Genomic DNA, 23080 nt, shown 5'->3' with positions numbered 1-23080 from the left:
CTTCTCCTCCTTCTTCTTCTCCTTCTTCTTCTCCTTCTTCTCCTTCTTTCTTCTTCTTCTCCTCCTTCCTTCCTTCTTCTTCTTCTTCTTCTTCTTCTTCTTCTTCTTCTTCTTCTTCTTCTTCTTCTTCTTCTTCTCCTCCTCCTCCTCCTCCTCCTCCTCCTTCTTCTTCTCCTTCTCCTCCTCCTCCTTCTTCTTCTTTCTCCTCCTCTTCCTCCTCCTCTTCCTCCTTCATCTTCCCTGGAAACTCTCTGAGTATCCAATTCATATCCATGCAATGTTTATTCTGAAAATTTGCATATCATGAATTCTACATTATAGATAAATACAAATATGTAATAACAATGATTACTTAACATATGTTTCTGAATGAGTGAGTCACAAGGCCTCCCCTTGAGTCCAGGTCCCATTGACCTGGTGTCATTTCCTGACTCCTAGTGTCATATCCTCAAACCTTCCCCCTCCCCGCCTTCCCGCTGAGATGAGAGGAACCAAGCAGGCCTCTCTGCAGTCATTCAGTGTCCCTTCTACCACCTACAAGCTTTAGCTCCTCCTGACTGTGAGGGTTTCTGAAAATTTGCCTTCCTCATCTCCTACTGCTAAGTTCCCCAGCTCCACCCCCATCCCATCCCTGCCCTCTGCACACTCCCTACTTTCCCAAGGTTGACTGGACTTATCTTCCCAAGGTCACTCTGCCCCACCCCATCCCCTCCCCTAGCAAAGCAGAAAAGAGTTTGGGGCGTGCAAGGAAGAACTGCAGAACCCTCTTGACCTTGTCTGCTTCCTAGGGGTTAGAGATAGGAAAGGAACCATGGGATACGCAGGACAGGGCCCCCAGGAGGTGGGGCTGGCCCTTCACAGGGTTAAGGGGCTGGCTGACTTCCTGGGAAATCGCCCTGTTGACCAGCTGGTCAGGAGGAGGGATGGGCAGAGATAACACTAGAATCCCAAGGGACCAGCTTGTTCCTGCCCCCTGTCCTTACTCCCATCCTAAATACATAGAAAATGAAACTCCAGAAAAGACATGACAGGGGCTTTGAGCAAACTACCCAGCCCTACCTCTGACCCTAGTTTTTGTCAGTTCTGGGTGGGCTGAGCCATTCCAAACCAGTCAGTTTCCTCTCTGGGCTTCAGGAGAAAAAGAGAGAGAGAGACATGAGTTGATGCAAGTGTTCTCCTCCAAGTGGTAAGATCTGACTTCACTTCTAGAACAACTCCCTCCGCCCTCTTCTCCCATGCCCTCTCTTTTGCTTTGCTTCCTGCCCTTTTGTTTCCTTATACAATGAGCTCTGCTTTGGGGGAGTCTGGATTAGTGTTGACCTGGGGTCAGTCTAGAGAAGACTTTTAGGGCAATTTGTCTAATTTGTATTTTTGAAGCCTAGACTATGTGAGAGTGGGGAATAGATATACTATGTAGGCCGTGGGATATAATCACATTGCACTTCTAGGCACAGAAAACATGGCTAGCCCTAAAAGAACTCAGTACACAGACAGGAAGGGACAAGCCTACAAGGCCATTTTAACTGTTGTGACTTACACTGAGAATTTTCTCTCAAGGACTATGGCTGATGGGTCAATGGTCTATAAGATGGCATCAGAGGCCAGACAGTTCCTACTGGCAATGTGTATAGATCTGAGCCCCAGAGACTCCAAGATTCTGCCTCAGTTATTCTTCTACCTTTGGATTCGGAGAGCAGAAGAAAATGTCAGAGACCTGCTCATTCGCCAGAGCCACCTCAGGGTCACACAGGTGAGCCACGTGTGTGAAGCTGATGGCCTCTTGCTGGAGAGATTCCTCCTTGCAAAGCAAGTCAGGTAATTTTAAAATCTAAGTAGAGCCCAACATAGTTGCATCCAGCTTTCACCCCAACCCTTGGATGCCAGAAGCAGGCCGTGGTCTATATAGCAAGTTTTAGGCCAGCCAGGTCTATAAGGTAAGACCACGTCTCAATGACAAACATCTACCAACAGGGGTTGAGTTGGTGGCACACATCTGTAATTGCAGCTACTCAAGAAGCTGAGGTAGGAGGATTGCAAACTCAAAGACTGTCTGGGAAACTTACTAAGACCCCTATCTCAAAATTAATAAGTTCAGTCATAGGATGCTTGCCTGGCATGCTTGAGGCTGTGGGCTCAATCTCCAGTCCTATTCAAATCAAATGATAAATCCCAAAGCAGGGCTAGAAGGAAATGGTGGCCTGAATCACAGGAAGACCCCAGGTGGCCTCTCACAATGTGTTCCACACAGTGCACCCCTGCTGTCATGCCTTTGACGCCATCCCTGGCCACACCTCTACATTTCTAGACTCTGCAACTGTAAGTCATCCAGACATCCCCAACCAGTTGCCCTCGCTTGTCCTCAGGAGCACCAGCCTGGCCCCAGCAGCATTCTCCAGTTGTCACCCATTTGAGTGTGCCCTGCCCCCATGATTCCTTGTCATCTCCACAATTAGGTAGAAGTCTCATTAAAGACAGGAATCTCACACATGGGTATCGTGTCATCATCGGTGGAGCACACTCAGGGTTTTAGGGATGCAGGCTGGGGATGGATCTGGGGTCTGCCATTTGCTTGTGTGCTATGGAGTGAGCCCCTAGCACGTGAAACATACTTAATACTTGTTGGGTGGATGATAAAAGTTAAACTCCAGTTCCTCAATGGGAAGGTGGAAACGATAATACCCTCCCTCCACATATAACGGCCTACACAGAAAGTGGATCCTAGCAAGTGCTTGTATTCCCAGGCCTGCTCATGCAGGCCTAACAGTAAGGATGTTGGTGGTATGTGTGGAGTCCCAAGAATGTTCTTTCTCCAATACTCTTGTCTTTTCTGTCCAGTCCGGATCTAGGTCTCCTTCTCAGTTCAGCCTACCGAGGGACCAGAACACCCTCTAGGACCCTCACCTAGTCCAGCTGGCTCACTGAGGCCAAAGGGACCACCCACCACGTGAGTGCTTCTTCACCTCCTTGGAAAACCTCACAGCAAGCATGCCTGCCTCTCTCTCCCTGCCCTAACTCCTTACCCACCCCCACCCCCAAGATACTTCCATTGACCCCACCTCCTAGGAGCCAGCAGAGGGAGCTCTGAGCCCTGGGGCTGTGGGTGGGAGGGGGTGGGGGTGGGGGAGGTGGATGGTGGAAAGGGGGCAGAAAAAATGTTGCCTGACGGCTGCTGAGGCTGCCGGGCCTGTGCCCGCCCGCCTGTCCTGTCCTGCTCTGTCTAACTCCTAACTCGGTAATTACTGCTCCCCTCCCCCAGTCCCTACCCCAGTCCCAAACCACCACATCAAAGCCAGTGATGCCCCAGCTCCATTAACCCCTGCCTCACCACTGCCCACCTGTGGCCCCCATTCCCCTTCCTCACACAGGAGAGATTTGGTTTTCTGTGTCGTCCCTCTCACTTCTGTCTCGTTTGTTTGTTTGTTTGTTTGTTTGTTTGTTTGTTTGTTTGTTTTTCCAAGAGGCAGGGCTTCTCCTCCCAGACAGACCTCACTGGGCAAAAGGGTTTCCCACTGGCCAAAGCTCTGGGAACAATGCTGTCCACTGGACACCTAGTGGGCAGTTGCCCTACCTTCTGCTCTTGCATGTAGAATGAAGAGCACCTGTCTGATGGAGAGCAATGGGACCTGTGCAGGCCCTGGCCCTCATCCGGATAGATTCCCATTCTCACCACACACTGAAAAGGAGCAGGACTCAGCCCCACTGTCTCCCAACACGCAGACTTAGCACTGGGCAAGTCCCCTCCTGTCCCTGGATCTTCTACACTCACCAGTGACCATAACAGACTAGGTTATGTCTCAGTCCTTTCCAGATCAAATTCTAGATTAAACAGAGACCTCAGAGCTCATAGAACCAGCCAAAGATGCCTCCCCTGGCCACAGTTCTCTTCACACGCTCCCAGCTGACCAGGAAAAAAAAAATACCGGGCTAGGGGGCGCTCTCCCCAGTCTGCAGAGAGCGGGCATCTGGTTCCCGAGGCCTCCTGCTGGCTGGCCTGGGCTGGTTGCTGCCCTGCCCCATTCCCTCCACAGCTGCACTTCCCCATCAAAGTACACATTCTGGAATCCCCCTTGCTGGGCCCTGGTGATGGGGCCTCCCTCTGACCTCCAGCCACCAACTCCTGGCTTCAGATGAGAATGGGGCAGAAGGGAGCCTCACCCCCCAGGAAATGTCACAGTGCCAGGACTCTGGTGGGCCCAGGGCATGCTCTGGCCGGGATCAAGCCAGCCTCCTTTTGCCCCTGCCCTTTTCTGCTCACAGCCTCATTGTCTCTCTGAAGGGGAAGCTGCCAAGGCTGAGTGAGGCCTGGGAAGGGATTGGATAGCTACCCCACCCCCAAGCCATCCCTACTCTAGGGCTTGATGAGAGCCAGCATCAGCATTGACCAGGAAGGGTCAGGAGCCCCAGATCAAGACAGAATGGCCTAGCGACCAGGACCAACGTGAACACACAAAGGTACGGCAGAGAGTAACTAGAAAACCTGAGCATCAGGAAGAAGTCTGGTCTTTTTCCTGTCTCCCTGTGGGGTCAGCAGTGAGGCTGTCCTTAACCTTTAGCTCTGGCTTCTTTTCCATAAGGGGGGGAGACAAAGTGGGATGGCTAGGGGCAGATTAGGCGGCTTCTTCCTAGTGGACAGGGGCTGGGGGGGGGCAGATACGTTTCTTTCACAGGAAAGGTAAAACATCGAGAGGGAAGAGGAAGAGAGAAGGGAGATGATCTATTTGGCTTTTGATGGACCAAACGTGGAGAGGGGAGCAGGGAGCAGAGGAGGAGGGTGAGCTGGTGACCTGGGAGCCAGAGTCTCTTTCCTGCTTCGTTCTCTGGACAGGATTCTTGCATAGGTTGGACAGCCTGGAGGCAGGGGCTGAACAAGATGACCTCAAGAGGGCCTGGCCAGTGTCCTGGAATCTTGGATTCTGTGATTCACAAAGATATGGTTACATTGGAGAAATACACAGAGGCTGGCGGCAGAGTTTAGAAGGCATGCATTTGCTACATAGCAAGACCCTGTCTCAAAACTAAACAAGAAAAATTAAAAATAGAAATCTTGCGTTGCACTGGGAGGAGGTGGAGTGGAAAAGAAAGGTGAAAGAAAAACTTCTTTGGAACCAGCAGCCTGGTCCCTGAGCGAATCCAAGGCCTGGGCCACTCTCCAGGACCTTCTTTTAGTGACCTGGGCAGTCAAGTCACTCAGAGGCCCTGGAGTCCTCTTGGCCCCTATCCTGACCACAGCTAGATTGTGGAAATGGCTGCCATAGATCACACTGCTTTGCTGACCACCCATGGAGTTTCTGGCCTGGCCATCATCCTGAGAAGGAAGGGAAAGAAGGTGGTCAGTGATGCAGGGCCTGAACCCCAGTCCTGAAGAACCCAGCTCTAACAGGGAGGAGGTAGGGTAGAAAATGTCAAGAACTTCAAGCTAACCACCCAACACGATCTACCCGCTAGCCCATACCAGGAGGCCTACGTTAGGACAGCAGCATCAGCAGAGAGGCAAAGACCATGTGAAAGTCAGCCTGGGCTCAGACCAAAGGAATTAAGTGTCAGAAATAGACAGAGAGGGGCCGAGGCAGGTGGGAGGAGCAGGTTCTCTCGGAGACACATCTGAGAGAAGCATTCGCTGGTCATCTTATCACCCTGGCCTCTCACTCTTCACTGCAGCTGTGGCCATGAAGGCCCCTGTGTTCTCCCACACCTGCCCTCCTCACCTCCTCCCCCACTCCCAGATTCGAAGCCTCAGGGTCAGTCTCCGGAGGGCCCAGGCCCCTCTGCCGTTGGCTTGGCTCCCACCCAGCAGTCCTTCCTGAACAAAGGGATCTTCACAGATACAAATCCAGAAAGCAACACTCCATAAACCTGTGTCCAGCACCTAGACTAACCGGGGCTTCTAGGGCTCTCCAGACAAAGGCTTTGCCTTCCAGGAACAGGGCAAAAACATTCCAGAGAAGACAATTGTCAGTAAAGTGCGGTAAATGCATAGTTGCTTAGGGCATAATGGGAGCCTCAAGGACAGGGTGGTGGTGGTGGGGAGAATGACAGCTTCATGGAGGAAGTGGGATTTTAATTGTAAGAAAGAACAATTTAGACCAATGGGGGAGGAAGAACGAGAGAGAAAGGATAGCACTGTCCTACATATTGAAAAGGGGCAAAATTATGAAAGGTGTGTAAGTGGGAGGAGAGAGAGCGAGCGAGCTCACGGCCAAACATTACTTTATTTTTATTTTTTACTCTTTATTTTGAATTGAAAGTAACCCCACTTTTCATCCTAAGGAGACCTGGGAGATGAGAGGCTGGACTGGGAAGAGGGCTCCTAATGTCAGATCATTTTATAGATCTTCCCCCACAGCCCTCCTGGCAAGCCTGCCACATAGGGAGATTGTTCTTTAAAAGCTGAGAGTTTGTAGGTCAAGGTGGGAAAATGATTCACCCAAGACCACAGATTAAACTGGGATTAGATACATCTGTCAAAACTGCTAAATACTGCGTTGCAGCAAGAACTCAAGGCGCATGTTTCCTAACCCGAACCTGGATCTTGTATTAGCCCTCTCACTGACACCCACGAGGATGTCTTTCCCGCGTCGCGGAAGGATAGCGGCCAGCAGCTTCCTGTGTGGGCATAGTACTCAATCTCTGTTGAAGAGAGGGATGGGCCTGCCCCACCCCTGGGTCCAAAGCCGCGAAGGCGGGTGAGAGGGCTGAGAGGGTAGAAATTCAGCCAATGGCGGGGCTATATGCAAATGTAGAAGTCCTTGCTTTCTTAGGGTTGGCTAATCTATCAGCACTCTTGCCCAAATCCCTCCTCCTCCTCTCTGAACACTGAACTATTCCGGGCGGGTGTTTGTGGCTCTAAAAAACTAAGAGGAAAAAAGTCTTGAAGATTTGGATCTGAGTTGTCCTGGCGCCCCCCACCCCCGCTGCCCCTCCTCTGTCCTTCCCCTCAAGGCTCAAAGCTTTGGAAACCCTCGAAGTCTAGGTGTCTGCTCTGGCTAAATCCCAGAGTTCGGATCTGAGAATTTACCCCATCTCTCGGCTGGCCAGGCTCCTACTGGCTTCATCAGATCGCTCTCAAGAGTTCCTACACCTCCTCCGCTACACATTAAAAAAAAAAAAAAAATTCCTTACTTCCCAGTTCTGGAAGAGAGGGCCTCCGGGATCTCCCCTCTGTCTTTCTTACTCGCTATGGGAAAAGCAGAGAAGTCAGAGTCCTGACTCAGTTTCCCCATTTGCATTCCCTATTCCTGTACTACTGCCAATGCTGAAGGGGCCAGCAATGGTGAGGTGGTAGGCAATGAGGCGCGGGCAAGAGGCAGCCGTTTGACTCTCTCTGTCTTAGAGCTTTCCACCTTGTTCCTGTCTGTTCCCCAAATCTAGCTCGAGGGCCCTTCTCGCCCGTCCCCACCCCTCCTCACCCCGTTCTCACCCAATCTCTCACTATGGATTTCATGATGTCCAACAGCTCTTCCCTACCTATCTGCCAACTCCTTGATGATGCGAATTGGACACATTTCTTTGGGGGAAGGAAGACTATACGGGAAGAAAACACAATAGAGTATCCAGGGGTACAGAACGTCAAAGTGGCACTTCAGAAGTGCTCGGGCAGAGACCCGAAAGGAACTGTCTGCGAGGGTCCCGGTGCAACCTCCCGATAGCTGGGATCCTGGAGCGGGTAGAGCCTGAAGGCAGCAGGATCGCTGTGCCAAGTCCCAAGACTGGCTCTGGGTCCCCACCCTCTGGTGTTTGGAGCTGCGCGGGAGACAGTCCCACTCAGCACTCACCACCACAGTCCATCGACGTGCGCGGGGCACAAGAGCAGCAGCAGCAGTCCGAGGCGGGAGGGCACCGGCGGCAGCATCCTGAGAGCTCTACCGCAGTCTGGCCGGGGAGGCGGCTGGGGGTGGGGAGTGAAGCTGCGGGGTGAGCCGGGGCGCGCGGGCACCGGGCTTCAGGGCAAACGCGGCGACCGAGGCGGCGGCCCGGAGACTAGGGCTCCGGCGGCGGTGGCGGCGGGGGGGCCCATCCCGGGCGAGGAGGGCGCGGCGGAGGCGGAGAGCGGACCCAGCAGCCAGCGCCTGTGTCTCCTGCGGAGCTCGCTGGAGAGAAGAAATCAGAGCCGGGGGCGGGGGTGGGAGGGGAGCGGGGCCGAAGCGTGGGCGGGGGAGGGGGACAGGGGGGCCACGGGGGTGGCAGTTGCGACAGTCAGGCGGCGGGACTCTTGGGAGGGAGCCGTGCGCCCCGGGGCGGCGGGCGCAGAGCGCAGCGGAGGGCGGGTGCTGGGGCGGGGCCGCGCGCTCACGGGTGCGGGTCCCGCCCGCCTGCCCCTCTCCTAGCCTCTGCGGGGTTGTCCCCTGCCATCCCTGGACCTGGGGCATGGAGGGGCGGGATGAATAGTCGAGAAGGGTAAGGGGGGGAGGGAGGAAGAACTGGGGAAGGGGGACTGGCTGGGAGACGTTTGACAGGTTTGTTGACTGTAAAGAGAGAAAACTTCCCAGGAATGAGGGAGTTTGGGGGGAGGGAACAGTACGTAGGGATATACAGATGGGGGCCAGGGAGGAAGTCGGCCGGGGGCGCAGGATGCTCGGTAGAAGGCTGTCCAACTGGATCGCCAGCCCAACGAACTTAGGAGGCGTTACCAACTCCCGCGTCTTTTGCCCCTTCTTCAGCCTCTGTCCCAGCAAGGGAACGAGCCCGAGGCCTGGGTTCTAGCTCCCTAGCCTTGCAGCCGCAGCCAGCCGATGTTGGGGGCGGACAGTGTGGGGGAGATAAGACAGCAAGTGGAACCTCTCCAGGGCCTGCGCTCCAGTATTCGCTACTCATAAACGTGGCGGAGGGCCGAGGTTGCTGACTTCCAAGAGAAGAGGGGTCAGCGCTGGCTGTGGTCAGGTCTCACTTGTCCGCGGGTTCCTGGAGCCTCAAGTTCCTCCCCCAACTTGGCCAGGGCAGAAGGGGTGGGAGAGCCAGCTGCAGGTGAGATGGCGTTTATCTGATTCTCTAATGCCACAAAAATGTCTTTGATGCCCCTGACCCCCTCCCCACGGGGGGAGATCAAAGGCCTCGTGGGGAGGAGGGACAGCTCCATTCATCAAGCCAAGCGGCTGGCAGCGGGCGGCAGCCTCTGCTGCTCTGGCCTGGGGCAGAGGCCCCCCGACGTGCCCCAGGAGTGCAGAGGGACAGGTGGTGCGGACATTCCGAAGCAGGAGCCAATTTCCCCGCCACCGCTATCTAGAGGGCCCATCAACCTTAAACAGGGGACCTTAAGCCCACGTGGCAGAAATTTCACACCAGAGGGGAAAGTTCCTTGTCGTTTGGGGTGGGGAGGAATTTAGAAGTGGAAACGGAGAACAGTGCCAAGATAGACAAACACCGCTGGTGAGCAAAGAGGAGGGCCGGTCCAGAGAGTCGTCCAGAGAGTGGGGCAAATGGGCAAAGATGAGACTGGGGGACCAGAAAGAAGGCAGGAGAAGGCCACAGATGCCTACATCAGGAGGGGGAGCAGATCTGAGGAAAGAAGATGAATAGCAGGGAGAAGGGATGGAAAAACCGGAGCCTAGACACAAACAAATAAGGCCTTGGGTTTTCTGGGAGTCCTAATGAGGATTCTGGGTGTCAAAGGTCCTGAATAAGGAGATTTGCAGAGTGTGAGGCCCTCTGGGGAAGGAAAGGAGCAGAGAGAGGAGACAGCGCTCAGCCAGACACTGGACCAACCTACGTTTCTTCCTTTCTCATGCACTGCACCGCTCCAGCACATAGCAATTTTGTACACAGCCTTTCATACTAGTACTAGTGCCAAGCACTGTGGACACCACCACACCCGTGGGCATAGCTCATTCAAGGATATACCAGGCCGAGTGAATACTGGGGCTAGAGTTGGTGCCAACCTGGCAGCTAGGAGGTGTATGGTGTCTCCAGAAGGTGCAGGTGGGCCAATGACCAGCTCCCTGGGATCCAGTGTCTTAGTTTCAAGCCCCTTACCCAGCCTGCTACTGTTATTGCAGATTATGAAATGCTCTCCCTGTCCTGCATTCTTCTCTGAGGCAAGAATTTTAATGTATTTGTCTTTGTCATCAGGGGACCTGGGCTCTGGGATAGCCCTGAGAAGGGAGCGCCCCAAATCTACTCTTTGTTGATTCCAGACCCTAGGCTTTCTTGGTTCTCCAGCCTCCCCACCCCACCCCCGTGTCCCCCGTGTCCTATCCCTGCCCCCTCGCCCCCCCCCCCCAGACACCGTCTCTCTGTGGGGTGGATAAAAATGATGTTATTGAAACAACAGAATTGGGAGCAGTGGCAGGGAGCAGGGATCAGCTCAGGAAACTGGGGCGTTTGCCAAGAAGCCTGCTCCCCCGCAGGCAGCCTTTCTGCCCCCACCCCCCACCTTTCCTCTAAACACACACAGTTGGTCCCACCCCTCCTGCAATGTGCTCCAGCCAGATCTTGCAGAATCTTTAGCCATCCCTGGGCTCTCCTACCCTTCATCCATCCTTCCCCACCAGAGTCCCACTCCAGAATCACTTGACAAACACTGCCTTGCAGAAGCATCAGAACAGGGAAGGCCAGGGTAGACCTTCTGGAGCCCCTGTTCCAGAACTTTGGTTCCAAGGTATTGGCATTTGTCATCTGGGGAAACCAGGGTCTGGGATTACCCTGCCTTGCCCACAGGTGCTCCCCATAGGTGCTCCCCATTTATGTATTATCAGAACAGAGACAGATTGAACACCTTTGTCTTTTTTGTCCCCTCAAACCTTCAGAGACACAAGTTTGGAGGGTCTGGAAAGTGTCAAGTCACTGTTACCTTAGTAGATTTTTTTCCCCCAGAGAGCAGAGCTGAAGAATTGAGACATACAAACAGCTACAGATATGTGTGCACACATGCACACTCAGACATACCATCAGATATGTGTGCACACATGCACACTCAGACATACCATCAGATATGTGTGCACACATGCACACTCAGACATACCATCAGATATGTGTGCAAACATGCACACTCAGACATGCTATCAGATGCACACAGACAAATGGACAACCCCACAGAAATCACACCCTTAACTCCCCCACCCCTCCACAATGATAGTTAATTTTCATGAGCAGATACAGATGGGGGGGAGACATGGTGGCCTTGCTGGGGGTGAAATTTATGCCAACCACCATGACGGCCACACCCATGTATGCACAATCACACACACACACACACACACAGGGCCTCTGCATATATGTCCATATAGAGAAGCAGAAGAGGTAGTGGTACAGAGGTAAGCGGTGAGTTGAGACTGTGGTGGGCTCACTCCACCCCTGTGAACCTGTAAATTCCACTCACCGCTAGGCTCTGGTACAAAGACCCTGCAGGGGAGACTTGGGTGTCTGGCTGTGGGGTTGAAGAGGAAGGAGAGGCAGAGGTGGGGACTGTGGAGGGGGGAGAGGCAGCTGGAGACAGATAACATCAGAACTGCTGCAGGCAAAAGCAGAGTGCTCTGCCTCCACTGGTCGCTCTCTCTCTCTCTCTCTCTCTCTCTCTCTCTCTCTCTCTCTCTCTCTCTCTCTCTACTTTCTTGTGTCTTCATGTCTCCCCCATGTACAGAGTTTGGTCTCTAAATCATTCTGTTGTGCCCCCCCCCCTTCTTTCCTCAGGATGACTGAAGCTGCAGGAGCCCAGGAATTTAGGCCTGTGAACCTTCCCCTCCCAACAGCCTCCATCCTCTCCTCTTCCCTCCCTCCTTCCCTGCATCTCTAGCACTGGGATGGAGCTCTTCTTTTCAGGGAGATGATAGGCCTTGAGAATTCCTACAAGGTCTCTGGGACCTAGGAGAACAGAGAGAGGAAAGGCCAACCCTCCAGAGAGATGGAGGGAAGAAAGGAAAAGAAAAAAAAAAGAAAGAGAGGGAGACACTTATTTCCTCTCCTCTAGGTATACCAGACAGCTTTATTCAACTTCCACGGCCTGCCTAATATCCCAAGAGTGTATCCACCCAGTCACCTTATCACACCTGCCTCACAGGTCCAGCTCCAACTCCACGGAGATTCCCTCTGAGCCACTGTCTCTCACATCAGAGCTCACCTGCCTCGCCCTGCTCATCTCTATCCTCTCAAGCCTCCAGTCACACCAAGGAGAGAAATAACCTGCCTGGAGGAATCTTGAAATAGGGGGCAGGGGCTGAGTCTGACCCAGGGGCTGCTTCCTACCAAGGCTAGATTGGGAGGATGCCAGGGAACATAGGCTTTTTAGTTCAACTTCAGTGGACCAACAGGAAAGGCTAGCCCCATGAACCTCTACAGTCATCTTGTTTCAGACTGTCTCCTGCATGGTTTTCCCCTTTTGTTTTTGTTTTCTTGTTTTGTCCTTGTTTTTATGATAGTAGATTTGATGCTGGAACTCAGGGCCTCAACTGTTCCAGGAAAGAACATTATCTCTGAGCATCTTCTCACAGTCCAACTCCTTGGTTTTAGACTGGGGGGTGGGGTGGGGTGTGGCAGAGGTGGGTGGGGGAGTGGGGCAGGGGTGGGTGGGGGTGGGGGTGGGAGGGAGCCTAGTCAGAGCTCCAGAATTCAGGTTCTCTGTCAGCCTCTGTCCTGGTTTATCACTGGGACTGGGTTGTGCTGGCTCTCTCACCCTGGCAGCAGGCAGCACCCACTATGTGCTAGGCATCCAACTACATACGGGGGAGAAAATGGTGTCACCTATTCTTATGGATCTGTCTAATTACAGCATCTTTTTTATTTATTTCATGAATATGGGTACACTGTCGCTGTCTTCACCAGAAGAGGGCATCAGATCCCACTAAAGATGGTTGTGAGCCATGTGTTTGCTGGGAATTGAACTCAGGACCTCTGGAAGAGCCTTGAGTGCTCTTAACCACTGAGCCATCTCTCCAGCCCTAATTACAGCATCTTTAAAAAGGAAACTGCAGCCTTGATAGCATCTGGGAACCAAGGAAGGTTCTAGAGGCGAGCCACTCAGAGAATGAAGAGATTTCTGCAAAGAAGAATGCTCCAACTGATATCTAAGAGGGTAACAGGGAGGCACAAAGAAGGAAGGGCATTTTAAGCAGGGAGCAGCCATTGTAAAAGTCCTGCTAGGAGCATGGAATGGGGAGGGGGAAGGGGGGGAGTCACTGAACACATGGCAAAACAAAGTTGGGAGTCAGTTAGGCTCAGGGATTTGGGGTGATCAGATCAAGAAAAGCTTTCTGGGTATGGAAGTGATTTTTTTTTCTTATTGTTTTAAAAGTAGTGAAGTGCTGGGGGCATGGTGGTACAGGCATTTAATCCCAGCACTCAGGAGGCAGAGGCAGGCAGACCTCTGTGAGTTTGATGCCAGCCTGCTCTAAAAATTGAGTTCCAGGACAGTCAGAGCAGTTATAAAGAGAACCCCTGTCTTGAAAAACCAAAACCAGCCAACCAAACAAGCAAAGTAGAAGCTGGAGAGGTGACACAGCAGTCCTCTTCCAGAGGACATGGATTCAATTTCCAGCACACATATGGCAGCTCACTACTGTCTGTAACTCCAAGATCTGACGTTCTTACACGAACATGAATTCAGGCAAAACACCAATGCATGTGAAGTAAAAATAAATACATTGAAAAAAAAAAAAAACCAAAACAGTGCTAGGTGCTGCTGGTCACATTGCCGAAGGAAAGAAAAGGAGCCGGAGGAGAATCTCCATGGCTCAAGGAACCTAACACCAAAGGACACAAGATGCGAAGTTATGCCACAGTGTTTAGGAGTGTGTTTAGATGACAGGCAAATTACAATAAGCCACAGATAACCCCTCCATCAACTGAATAGATCCTGCTTGGAAAATATATTCACTATTTCTTTTTGTTTTGTTTTGTTTTGTTTTGTTTTTCGAGAAAGGGTTTCTCTGTATAGCCCTGGCTGTTCTGGAACTCACTTTGTAGACCAGGCTGGCCTCGAACTCAGAAATCCACCTGCCTCTGCCCCCCCAAGGTATTCACTATTTCTAACCCACTGAACACAGTAGCTTTGCCTGCCCCTCCCCCACGAACATGCTCACAGCCCTTATATTATCCACGTGTTTTGTAATAAAGCACTGACTATTCCATACCATGCATACTGGGCTGAAATGAAGAGTGGGCACAGCACACATAGGTGGGTATTTTATAGACGTGAAAGGTTAAGAAAAACACCTGCAAAACACAACATGCTAAACATAGCAGGCATCACAGTGAACAGGAGGGGCCATCTCATGTTACCCCCTGGGGGGCTGTCCAGGAGCTCAAGAGAGCTCCTACTGCATATGAGTAGCCCACGATAGGAGATCTAAAGGATGGTGTTTAGTGGGTGCAGAGAACTTTCATGCTCTTGTGAAGGCAAACATTGTAAGCTGGGTGAGCCGAGAGCAGTTGATAAGTAGCTATTCTACTCGCCACCGAAAAGTATGGGGTAGCAGCTCTGGGGTTGGGAGAAGGAGGCAGTTTGGGTCTCTAGGAGCCTGTGGAGATAGCAAAAGACTGTCTTTTTATGGAAGTTAATTTCATTGGTGTGAGTGTAATGGTGCATTTATTTTATCTTCTTTTCTGTATTCATCATTTTCACTGGGAAAATGTGTGTGTGTGCGCATGCGTGCGCGTGCTCAAGAGCTTATACCACAAGCGTGTGTTAACAGACAACAGTCCGATTTATTTCTACAGATAGGAAAGCCAGGAAGGTAGAAATGCATTCTCTTACTTTCCTTGCATTACTGAGGTTTGAACTCGGGGCCTCGTGCTACACCACATCCCTAACCTAGAAATATCCCTCAGTCCTCAATATGTCCAGTCTTTTAAGTTCTATACAGTCCTTGGACCAAGTATATAAAAGGGACTGGCTCAGCAGGAAACAGAGCTGACCTTTAAGGAGATATGTCTGCATTTTATAGAGCTGTGATTCTCAACTTTCCTAATGCTGTGACCCTTTAATACAGTCCAGTTCTTCATGTTGTAGTGACTCCCAACCATAAAATTATTTTTTGTTGCTACTTCAGAACTAATTTTGCTGCTAAATATCTGAGTTTTCTAGTAGTCTTAGGTAATCCCTGTGAAAGGGTCATTCAACCACCCAAAAGGGTCTCAACCCACAGGTGGAAGACAGTTGCTTAGAGAAACATCGGATGAAGTTACGAGGTTGAGGATCATATATGTCTTCTGGTTTTCCCAGAAGCCCAGAGGTGACCTCCCTCTCCTCCAACATCCATTCTGCACTGGTTGGCCACAAAAAACAATGTTCCCAGCCGTGGGGTGACAGGAGTAAAATAAGGGGATCAACATAGGAAACCACTATGGAGATTTCACTCGGGCAGTAGGGCATGGCCAGCCTCAGGCTTTGAAAAGATGTGTTAGGTCACTCACTGTAGAAGCAGAATAAGAGGAGAGCCCAAGCAGGAGCAAGAAGAGCAGTTATAGGTCTCTGTGGCTAGCTGTCAAGACAATGTAGCTTTCACCTAGGTTTGGGGTAGAAGGGAAAGAAAAGGACCGGTGACCAGTGTCAAGAGACCCAGTGAGAGAGCAGGAGGAGGCCTTAAAGATGCCTCAGGGGTTTAATGCCCAACAGAATGGATGCTGCTGTCATTCATCCTGAAAGGAACACTCAATGGCGCTCAACACTGGGCAAGGTTATTTGGGGGAGTTTGGGATGTGAATTCAAGATGCTTCGAAAACGTTCATGAGGATTTGTCAGGCAAGCAGTTAGATACGCAGGTCTGGAGCAGAGGTGTGTAGGGTACAATTAGTTAGATATATGGGCTGAGTCATTGTGGCACAGGGTACAATTACCCTGGATTCCCCAGAGGACGGTACAGAGCTGAGGGTAGCCTTGAGGAAGAATGATCAGTAATCAGTAATGGCTAAATGAGGGGCGAGGATGCAGAGGAGACAGAGGAGGAGCTGCAGACAGGAGACAGAGAGCCTGACAGTTTCACAGAAGCCAAGATAAGGTCTGCCTCAGGAGGCAGAAAACAGACAGGCCTTTGCGGGGTCAATAATAGGAATGTGTTCTAGAAAGCAGGAAGAAAAACACAGAGTGAGTTAAACCCCAGGCCAACTGTGTTGATGCCCAAACACCATCCTACAACTTTCTTGCCATGAAACGGTCATCGACACTGCTTGGTTTGTCAGATACACCCCGTGCTTAACCTGGCACCCCCCTGCCCCGTTCCAGTTTGGCTCTTGCTTGTCTTCCAGATTTATCTTGCGTTTTGTCTCCTGGAAAAGTTCTGACCTGTAAGTAGCTCTTGGTTCCACCCTGACCCACCCATTCCCCTTTTATACTCTCTGTACTTAACTTATCGGCCAGCCCTGTTGAACCCCAACTTCCCTCAAGATCTTGGATGCCTATAACAACTCCTTCATTTCCCGGGAATTCACGGGACTATAGTTATGCTTTGTAGAAAATACAGCATCTAGACTGGGTTTCTTCTCTATGTTCCTCCCTTGCTTCTGAATGTGTTAAAGGATATGAGTTTAGTCTCTGGCCTGAGTTTGATACTTTATAACTGGACTGTTGTTGAATTGCCAAAGAAGAGACGCTAGTCTGCAGGGAAGGGTAACTCAAGGCAATTAGGTAGAGAGTGGTATATCCTCACCCAACCAGGTCTTATAAGCTTAGATAAGAAACTGGAGAGCCCAACAGATAACAGATTCCTAGGCAGGGCCCTTTCTGGGCACATAGACCACATAGACACCTCAGTTAACTTGAAGTCTGCTCACGAAGTCCTAGAACAGCGCCATAGCGCCATCTCCTGGCAAATGGCACACTGTTCCTTAAAGACTGAAAACACGTCTACAAGACCAAAAAAAAAAAAAAAAAAAAAGTGAACCTAGAATGAACTCCAATTTGCTTAGGAACTAACTTCGAAGCTAAGCCTGGAAAAGACGTGGAGAAATCCCTTGTGTATTGGGGTTGAAGCTGTAAATCTGTGATTTCTGGAGATCATGCCACTAACAGGGATCAGACCCCACATAGGAATTCCAAACGGATACTAGAAAGAAGCCATTCGAAAGGGGAGGAAACTGTACACAGGTGAAACTGTAACTATTAGTACATTTTTGGATGTCTGAGGAGCTGGAAGTAGCCATGTTTATGCATAAGCCTGGCTTGTTCACCTGAGAAAACATTACACGGGCATCAGTGTGGTCTATAGAGTAAGTTCCAGGGGGCTTCTCAGTGTGTGTGTGTGTGTGTGTGTGTGTGTGTGTGTGTGTGTGTGTGTGTGAGAGAGAGAGAGAGAGAGAGAGAGAGAGAGAGAGAGAGAGAGAGAGAGAGAGAGAGAGAATATTATTATACAGGTGTTAAAATGTGAAGTACACTTATTGTATCAGAACCAGGAATATTCACTATAAAATGTCAAGTGAAGAAATGAACCCCAAATGTAATTTTTTCGAAGTCTCGTGTAGCCCAACCTGAGTAAGTAGCCGAGGATGGTCTTGAGCCTTCTAGCCCACCCTGCCTTTATCTCTCCAGTGCTGGAATTACAGCATCGCTACTACAGGCTTCAACAATGCTGGGATTGAACCCAGAGCCTTCTACAAGTTAGGCAAGGACTCTACCAACTGAGCCACATCCCCAACCTTGCTAATTTTTGTTATCAAGACATCAGGTATTTAATGGAAACAATAAGTAGGGAATTGGTTAGGAACATATTGCAAGCTCAGAAGGCTAAGTTTCCTTCGGAGACAGTTATGGTCAGAGTTTTGCAAAATTTCTCCAAGTGTCTCTTTCTCCCTTAGCACAGGCCTGGCCCAGAGCATGTGATTCATCAAGGTCTGTGGAGACTCAAGGTGAACATGACATAGGGTCTGACATACCTGCCACCTTCCTCCTTGCCATTCTTCCCTGACCTTCAGCCTGAGGCCACAGTTATTTGTTCTGACTGTACAAGGCCCAACCATGTGGGAAGACTGTCACTGAACCCACGGACCAAACTTCTGCTTCCCTCTCTCAATGCCTCCATTCCAAATGAGCCTCAAATGGACAGAGGGCAGTTCCCACTCAGCTATGTAAGGCTCACCTTTTGGATGTATATCAGAATCACTGAGTGGAAAGAAAATGACCCCATGGCTCTTGCGTCTTAGGCCTATAAAATGGGTCAGTAACAGGATAAGTTCTCTAGATATAAATGTCATGATGACTTTGGGTTTGCTTAAAGCAACATCTGTAAAAGATGGGAAAGAATAGGGTTTGGGCACACAAAGCTTCAGCCAGTCCCCAACCCAGGAGCCCCCAGGGAGTTTGTACTGCAGGTGACCCTTTGCCAAGTTGAAATGGCCGTGTCATACCTTTGCTGTCCTTTGTCAATGGCTATATGAGTGGCCCCAGCCAGAGATGTTTTCTGTCACTGAGGCATTGACTGTAAGGAAGCTGATGATTAGAGACCTATGTCTGCTGACCGCATTCCTGGTAGCTAGTCCTTGAAGAGGAGGCTGGTTTTACTTGGCTCTGTGTTTACATGGAGCATGTGTTTGGGAGAAGAGGAAGTTAGAGCCACCGTCATCAAGAGCGACCTGTCCCACAGAGACATTACTAATGGCCTTCCCATGACCAAGGTGAACCCACAAGATGCACAGCAGGCTCAAGAATGCAGACTGTCCCTCCTCCTGATTGTTTATCTCTAGGCTTTCTGGCCCTCCCTCCCAGAGCTCTCTGTATGCCACATCCCACACTTGGCCCTGCCTTTGTCACAAGACTTAGTTGCTGCCCTCACATGGCCACTGGCTGCTCCCCTGGCACACCAAGTGTCTCCACTGCTCAGACCCTGCCCCACAATCACAGCTTATCCACCACTTTGGGTTAGTTTACTTGAAATTTCAGAAGGCAAGCAAAATCTTATTAGTTGAATTTGCAGATAGTCAGAGTATGAGCAAATTCAGAAAAATTGTTTATCAGCTATGAAAATGTAGGCAGACAGCTAGCTAGTCTGAGCCTCCCATGAGGATTTTAATATTCAGGGACAACTTCCCAGAGCTGTGTAAGGGTTAGATAGCATCCTGAATACATTGAGAAAGACCAAAACCAAAGGATACCAGGGCCAGCTATGGTGACGCATGCTTTTAATCCCAGCATTTGGGAGGCAGACACGGATGGATCTTTGTGTGTTTGAGGCCAACCTGGTCTACACAGTGAGTTCCAGGACAGCCAGAACTATGTAGAGAGATCCTGTCCCAACAACAACAAAAATACTAGGTATCTTCGCCCCCAAATCATTTGCATTTTACTTTATTTTTTCAAACATGGTCTCATATAACCCAGGCTGGCCTCAAAGTTGCTATGTAGCTGAGGCTAGCCTTAAACTCTTGACCCTCCTTCTTCTGTCTCCCAAGTGCCAGGATTACAGGTTGCTAGGAACCAAACCTGGGTCCTCTGGAAGAGCAGCATGCACTCCTAACTGCTGAGACATCTCTCTAGGCCCTTTTTTTTTTTAAGTGAAGAATTTAGGATAAAAATCAAATATTTCTGCACTAGATGAAGATAATTCCCAAAGAACCAGCGGTGTCTGATTCATTGCCTTAGAACTTTACGTTAAAATGAGACAATTTAAGGAATAAATGCTGTCATAGTAGTTTACATGGAACACAGATAAGGCAAAATTCATTACGAGTCGAGCGTGTACAGCATCTGGAGGAAACATGACCTCTGCCCAGATGCTAAATCCATGCATGAAAAGGGAGACACTTGAGGGCATCAACGGGATCTAGTGTCCCTGAGTACCTCAAAGGACAGCCCAACCTGGGCTCTCACTGTATGACAAGTCTCCTGTGTGACTGGTGCTTCTGAGAGACTGGAGGACCCATTTGGCAACTTGTGAGTCTTTGGCATTTTTTCCCCAACATTGGTGTGCTTCAGAAAAGCCAAAGTTCTGAGAGCTGAGCGCTATTTCCATTTGATCCTTTCCCCATATGACAATGAACAGTGTCTGAGTCCTAACCCAGTCTATATCCCACAATCCTTGTGTGGTGAATCCTAGAAACCAGCAGAGGGCATCATATCCCAAAGAACAGATGGCAGCCGCTGGTGATCCCTTCAGAGCCACAGAGTCTGCAAAGCTGCTTGAGTTTGGTGAGATCTCTGCGGGACTGGACCACAGCTGCTCTGATTAAAGTCCTGAGAAGGGACAGGGTGAACCAGTGGGGTCCAGGGATATTCCAGGAAAAGCTGTTTTTCTCTCTCTAGATTACTAATTGAAGCCTATCTTCAGCCATGAAGAGTAGTAGCATTCCGTTCTAGAACCACCTTCCCCTGGGGACACCACATTGAAGATAAGACTGCACTTCTCTTTCTCTTTACAAGGCATTTTTCAAAATGTTCTTTGGGAGAAAAGAAACATAGCATCATTAGAACCTTCTGAGTTCCACAGAAGACTCAACGGCATCACCTTCGCCTCCAAGTTTGAAGTGAATTTGTGATTTCAAGATGTTCCAACAAAATTAGTTGATAGGTATTATTAGTGATGGTTATTTTTTTTAAAGCAAAAATGCAAATAAAATGATTATAAGTAAGAATATTATTACTTCTCTTGCAGAGTCTGTTATGAAAAGTGGGCACTATATAAACTAACAAAGTCAAAACAGTCTGTGGGTGAGATAAACAGGAACAGTCCACGATCAGTTCTCAAAATTGATGCATATTTGGAAGCAATGCCTTGAGAACTAGAAAATCCTCCTCCTCCTCTTCCTCTTCCTCCTCTTCCTCCTCCTCCCTCTCCTTTTTCTCCTCCCCTTCCCTCCCTTCCTCTTCCACCTCCTCTTCCACCCCTCCCCCTCCCCTCTTCTTCCCCTTCCTCTTCCTCCCCCCCAGTCTCTTTCTCTTCCCTCTTCTTCCTCCTCCTCCTCTTCTTCGCTTTTCTTCCCCCTCCCCACACTTCAGACAAGGCTGGCCTCAAACTCAGAGGTTTGCTTCCCTATGCCTCCCAAGTGTTGAGATTAAAGGTGTGTGCCATGTTGCCCAGCTTGAATTATCTTTTAAAAATCATTTGTTTGTTTATTGATTGATGATTGATTGATTGATTGATTTGAGAAAGGCCGCCACCCCTTACCCATTACATAGCTAAGGATGACTTTGAACTTCTGATCCTCCTGCCTCCTCTCACAAGGGCTGAGATAACCCTTTGCCACCACTCCTGGTTTATACAGTGCTGGGCATCAAATCCAGGCCCTTCTGCATGCTAGGTAAACATTCTACATTCCCAGACTCTTTTCCATTCTCTGCTTGTCTACATTCTTTGGAATTTTCTAGTGATATGCATGTGTTACTTTGGAAACATCAACTCTGCAAGAGAGACAATATTAATTCCCATTTTAGGAATGTGAGGATCAAGGCTCAGCGAAGGACTGCTGTGATCTACTGAGAGTCACGTGGCTAGTGTCAGCATGTCCGAGGCCAGGCAGAGCAAGGATTCTGTTGATACCCTTAAACAATGAGGCTGCGCTCTATCCAAAGTCTTTGTCTTTTGGCTTTGGAATTAGGTACTGCCTAGAGCCTGGTACATGGTAAACAAACCATTGAACTCTAACTCCAGCCTTACCCAAGAGCTGGCTATTGGTTCTAGGTAAACTAGAACTGCTTAGGTGAGCTACTTGGCTGTTGGTATATTGGAGGATGCTATGGATCCATATTAGACAGTGAATTTGACCACGTTTTTTAAAAGATTTATTTCTTTATTGTATGTATGTGAGTACACTGTCACTGTCTTGAAACACTCCAGGGCGTCATTACAGATGGTTGTGAGCCACCATATGGTGGTAGGGAACGGAGCTCAAGACCTCTGGAAGAGCAGTCAGTGCTCTTAACTGCTGAACCATCGCTCTAGCCCAAATTTGACCATATTGTAACTAGGTACTCCTTGGGACCATGGCACCCCCCCCCTGAGATTTGGGCTATGGTATAAAGATATTTCTAGATACCAGCAGCTAGGCTGTAGGATATCTCCTTGCAGGATAAAGTGCAGGTAATGACGGTCTCTTCCTCTGTGGAGGTTGAAGGTGGGACATGGACCCCAGAACTGATATTGCCATCTCCATATTTGAGAAAACAAGGGCTAAGATGAAAGGAAAACATAGCACAGTTCCTTTAAATCAAATATAAGCCCTCCTTCCTCCCAATGCCCCAGGGAGCCAATCAATTTTCAAATCAGTTAAAACCTGAGCCTAGCTCCAGTCTCTAGGCTAATCCCCAACAAGACCACCATCTCCAAGTTATACCCTCAACAAGACCAGGGTCTCCAGGTTATTCCCCCAACAAACTTGCACCTCTAGGCTATAAGCCCACTCCCTGCCTAACGATCATGAATGCAAAGGGGAGCAGAAATTAAGTTTATGATATGACTTCCAGCACCAGCCAATTATGTTAAAGGCCACAGTAGCTAATTAGATGCTTGCACGCTCACCCCCGACTTGCTGCTTACTATAAAGCCTTGCCCCAATAGATATTCAGGGCTCTACCACCACCAAAGCTGTCCTGTGTGGTGGTGGTGCATTGTGGTGGGGGGAGGCAAGTTAGCTTGAATAGAATAAAGGTCCTGCTGTGAGCTGCGTCAGACAGATTGGTTCCTGCCTGTTTTTTGGGGGACCACTAACATTTCCCTGGCACTACACCTCTACCTCCCAGAGCTGGGGTTATAAGAGAGCACTATCCACATCTAGGTCCTCATGCTTAATGGAAAGTACTCTAACAACTGTTCCAGCCCTGAGCCCTCTTAAACTTATTAACTCAATTTTCTATTCTTTTGGTGATTTTCCTGGTATTATAGCATATAGTATTATATGGCAGAGTATCAAGATCTAGTTCATCCAAACTCTTTCTTTTCCCAGATAACATTAAGGTTTTTTTTAAAGATTTTATTTATTTATTATATATAAAATACACTGTAGGGCTGGTGAGATGGCTCAGTGGGTAAGAGCACCCAACTGCTCTTCCGAAGGTCCAGAGTTCAAATCCCAGCAACCACATGGTGGCTCACAACCATCCGTAACGAGACCTAGCGCCCTCTTCTGGAGTGACTGAAGACAGCTACAGTGTACTTAGATATAATAAATAAATAAATAAATATTTAACAAAAAAAAATACACTGTAGCTGTCTTCAGACACACCAGAAGAGGG

General features: G+C 49.7%; 1 protein-coding gene and 1 long non-coding RNA gene across 9 annotated transcripts in view; one reads left to right on the top strand and one right to left on the bottom strand.

Moving 5' to 3' along the window:
- Positions 1–23080, bottom strand: part of Wnt6 (wingless-type MMTV integration site family, member 6) — a 30981-nt gene that overhangs the window by 5328 nt on the left and 2573 nt on the right. For 2 of the 4 annotated variants that reach the window (XM_006495887.3, XM_006495888.3), the window contains exon 2: positions 7773–8087. In XM_006495887.3, coding sequence (XP_006495950.1) covers positions 7773–7849 — 77 coding nt within the window. In that variant the 5' untranslated portion in view covers positions 7850–8087. Of the gene's footprint in view, positions 1–1059; positions 1129–7772; positions 8104–23080 lie in introns of those variants that run through there. The other 2 variants (XM_006495889.2, NM_009526.3) reach the window with 2 other exon arrangements.
- On the top strand, positions 1124–5052 carry Gm29539. Of its 5 annotated transcripts, none has more exons than XR_003947878.1 (4): positions 1124–1750; positions 2836–2944; positions 4258–4452; positions 4826–5052. It is a non-coding gene; the product is annotated as a predicted gene 29539 (long non-coding RNA). The 5 variants fall into 5 exon arrangements; XR_003947877.1 differs by having other exon boundaries at positions 2249–2944; XR_003947880.1 differs by lacking the exon at positions 1124–1750 and adding an exon at positions 1784–1815.

The sequence above is a fragment of the Mus musculus genome, chromosome 1 (assembly GCF_000001635.26).
Source record: "Mus musculus strain C57BL/6J chromosome 1, GRCm38.p6 C57BL/6J".
NCBI classification, from domain to species: Eukaryota; Metazoa; Chordata; class Mammalia; order Rodentia; family Muridae; genus Mus; species Mus musculus.
Note: the sequence above shows the minus strand (reverse complement) of the source record. Positions and strands in the feature narration are given on the sequence as shown.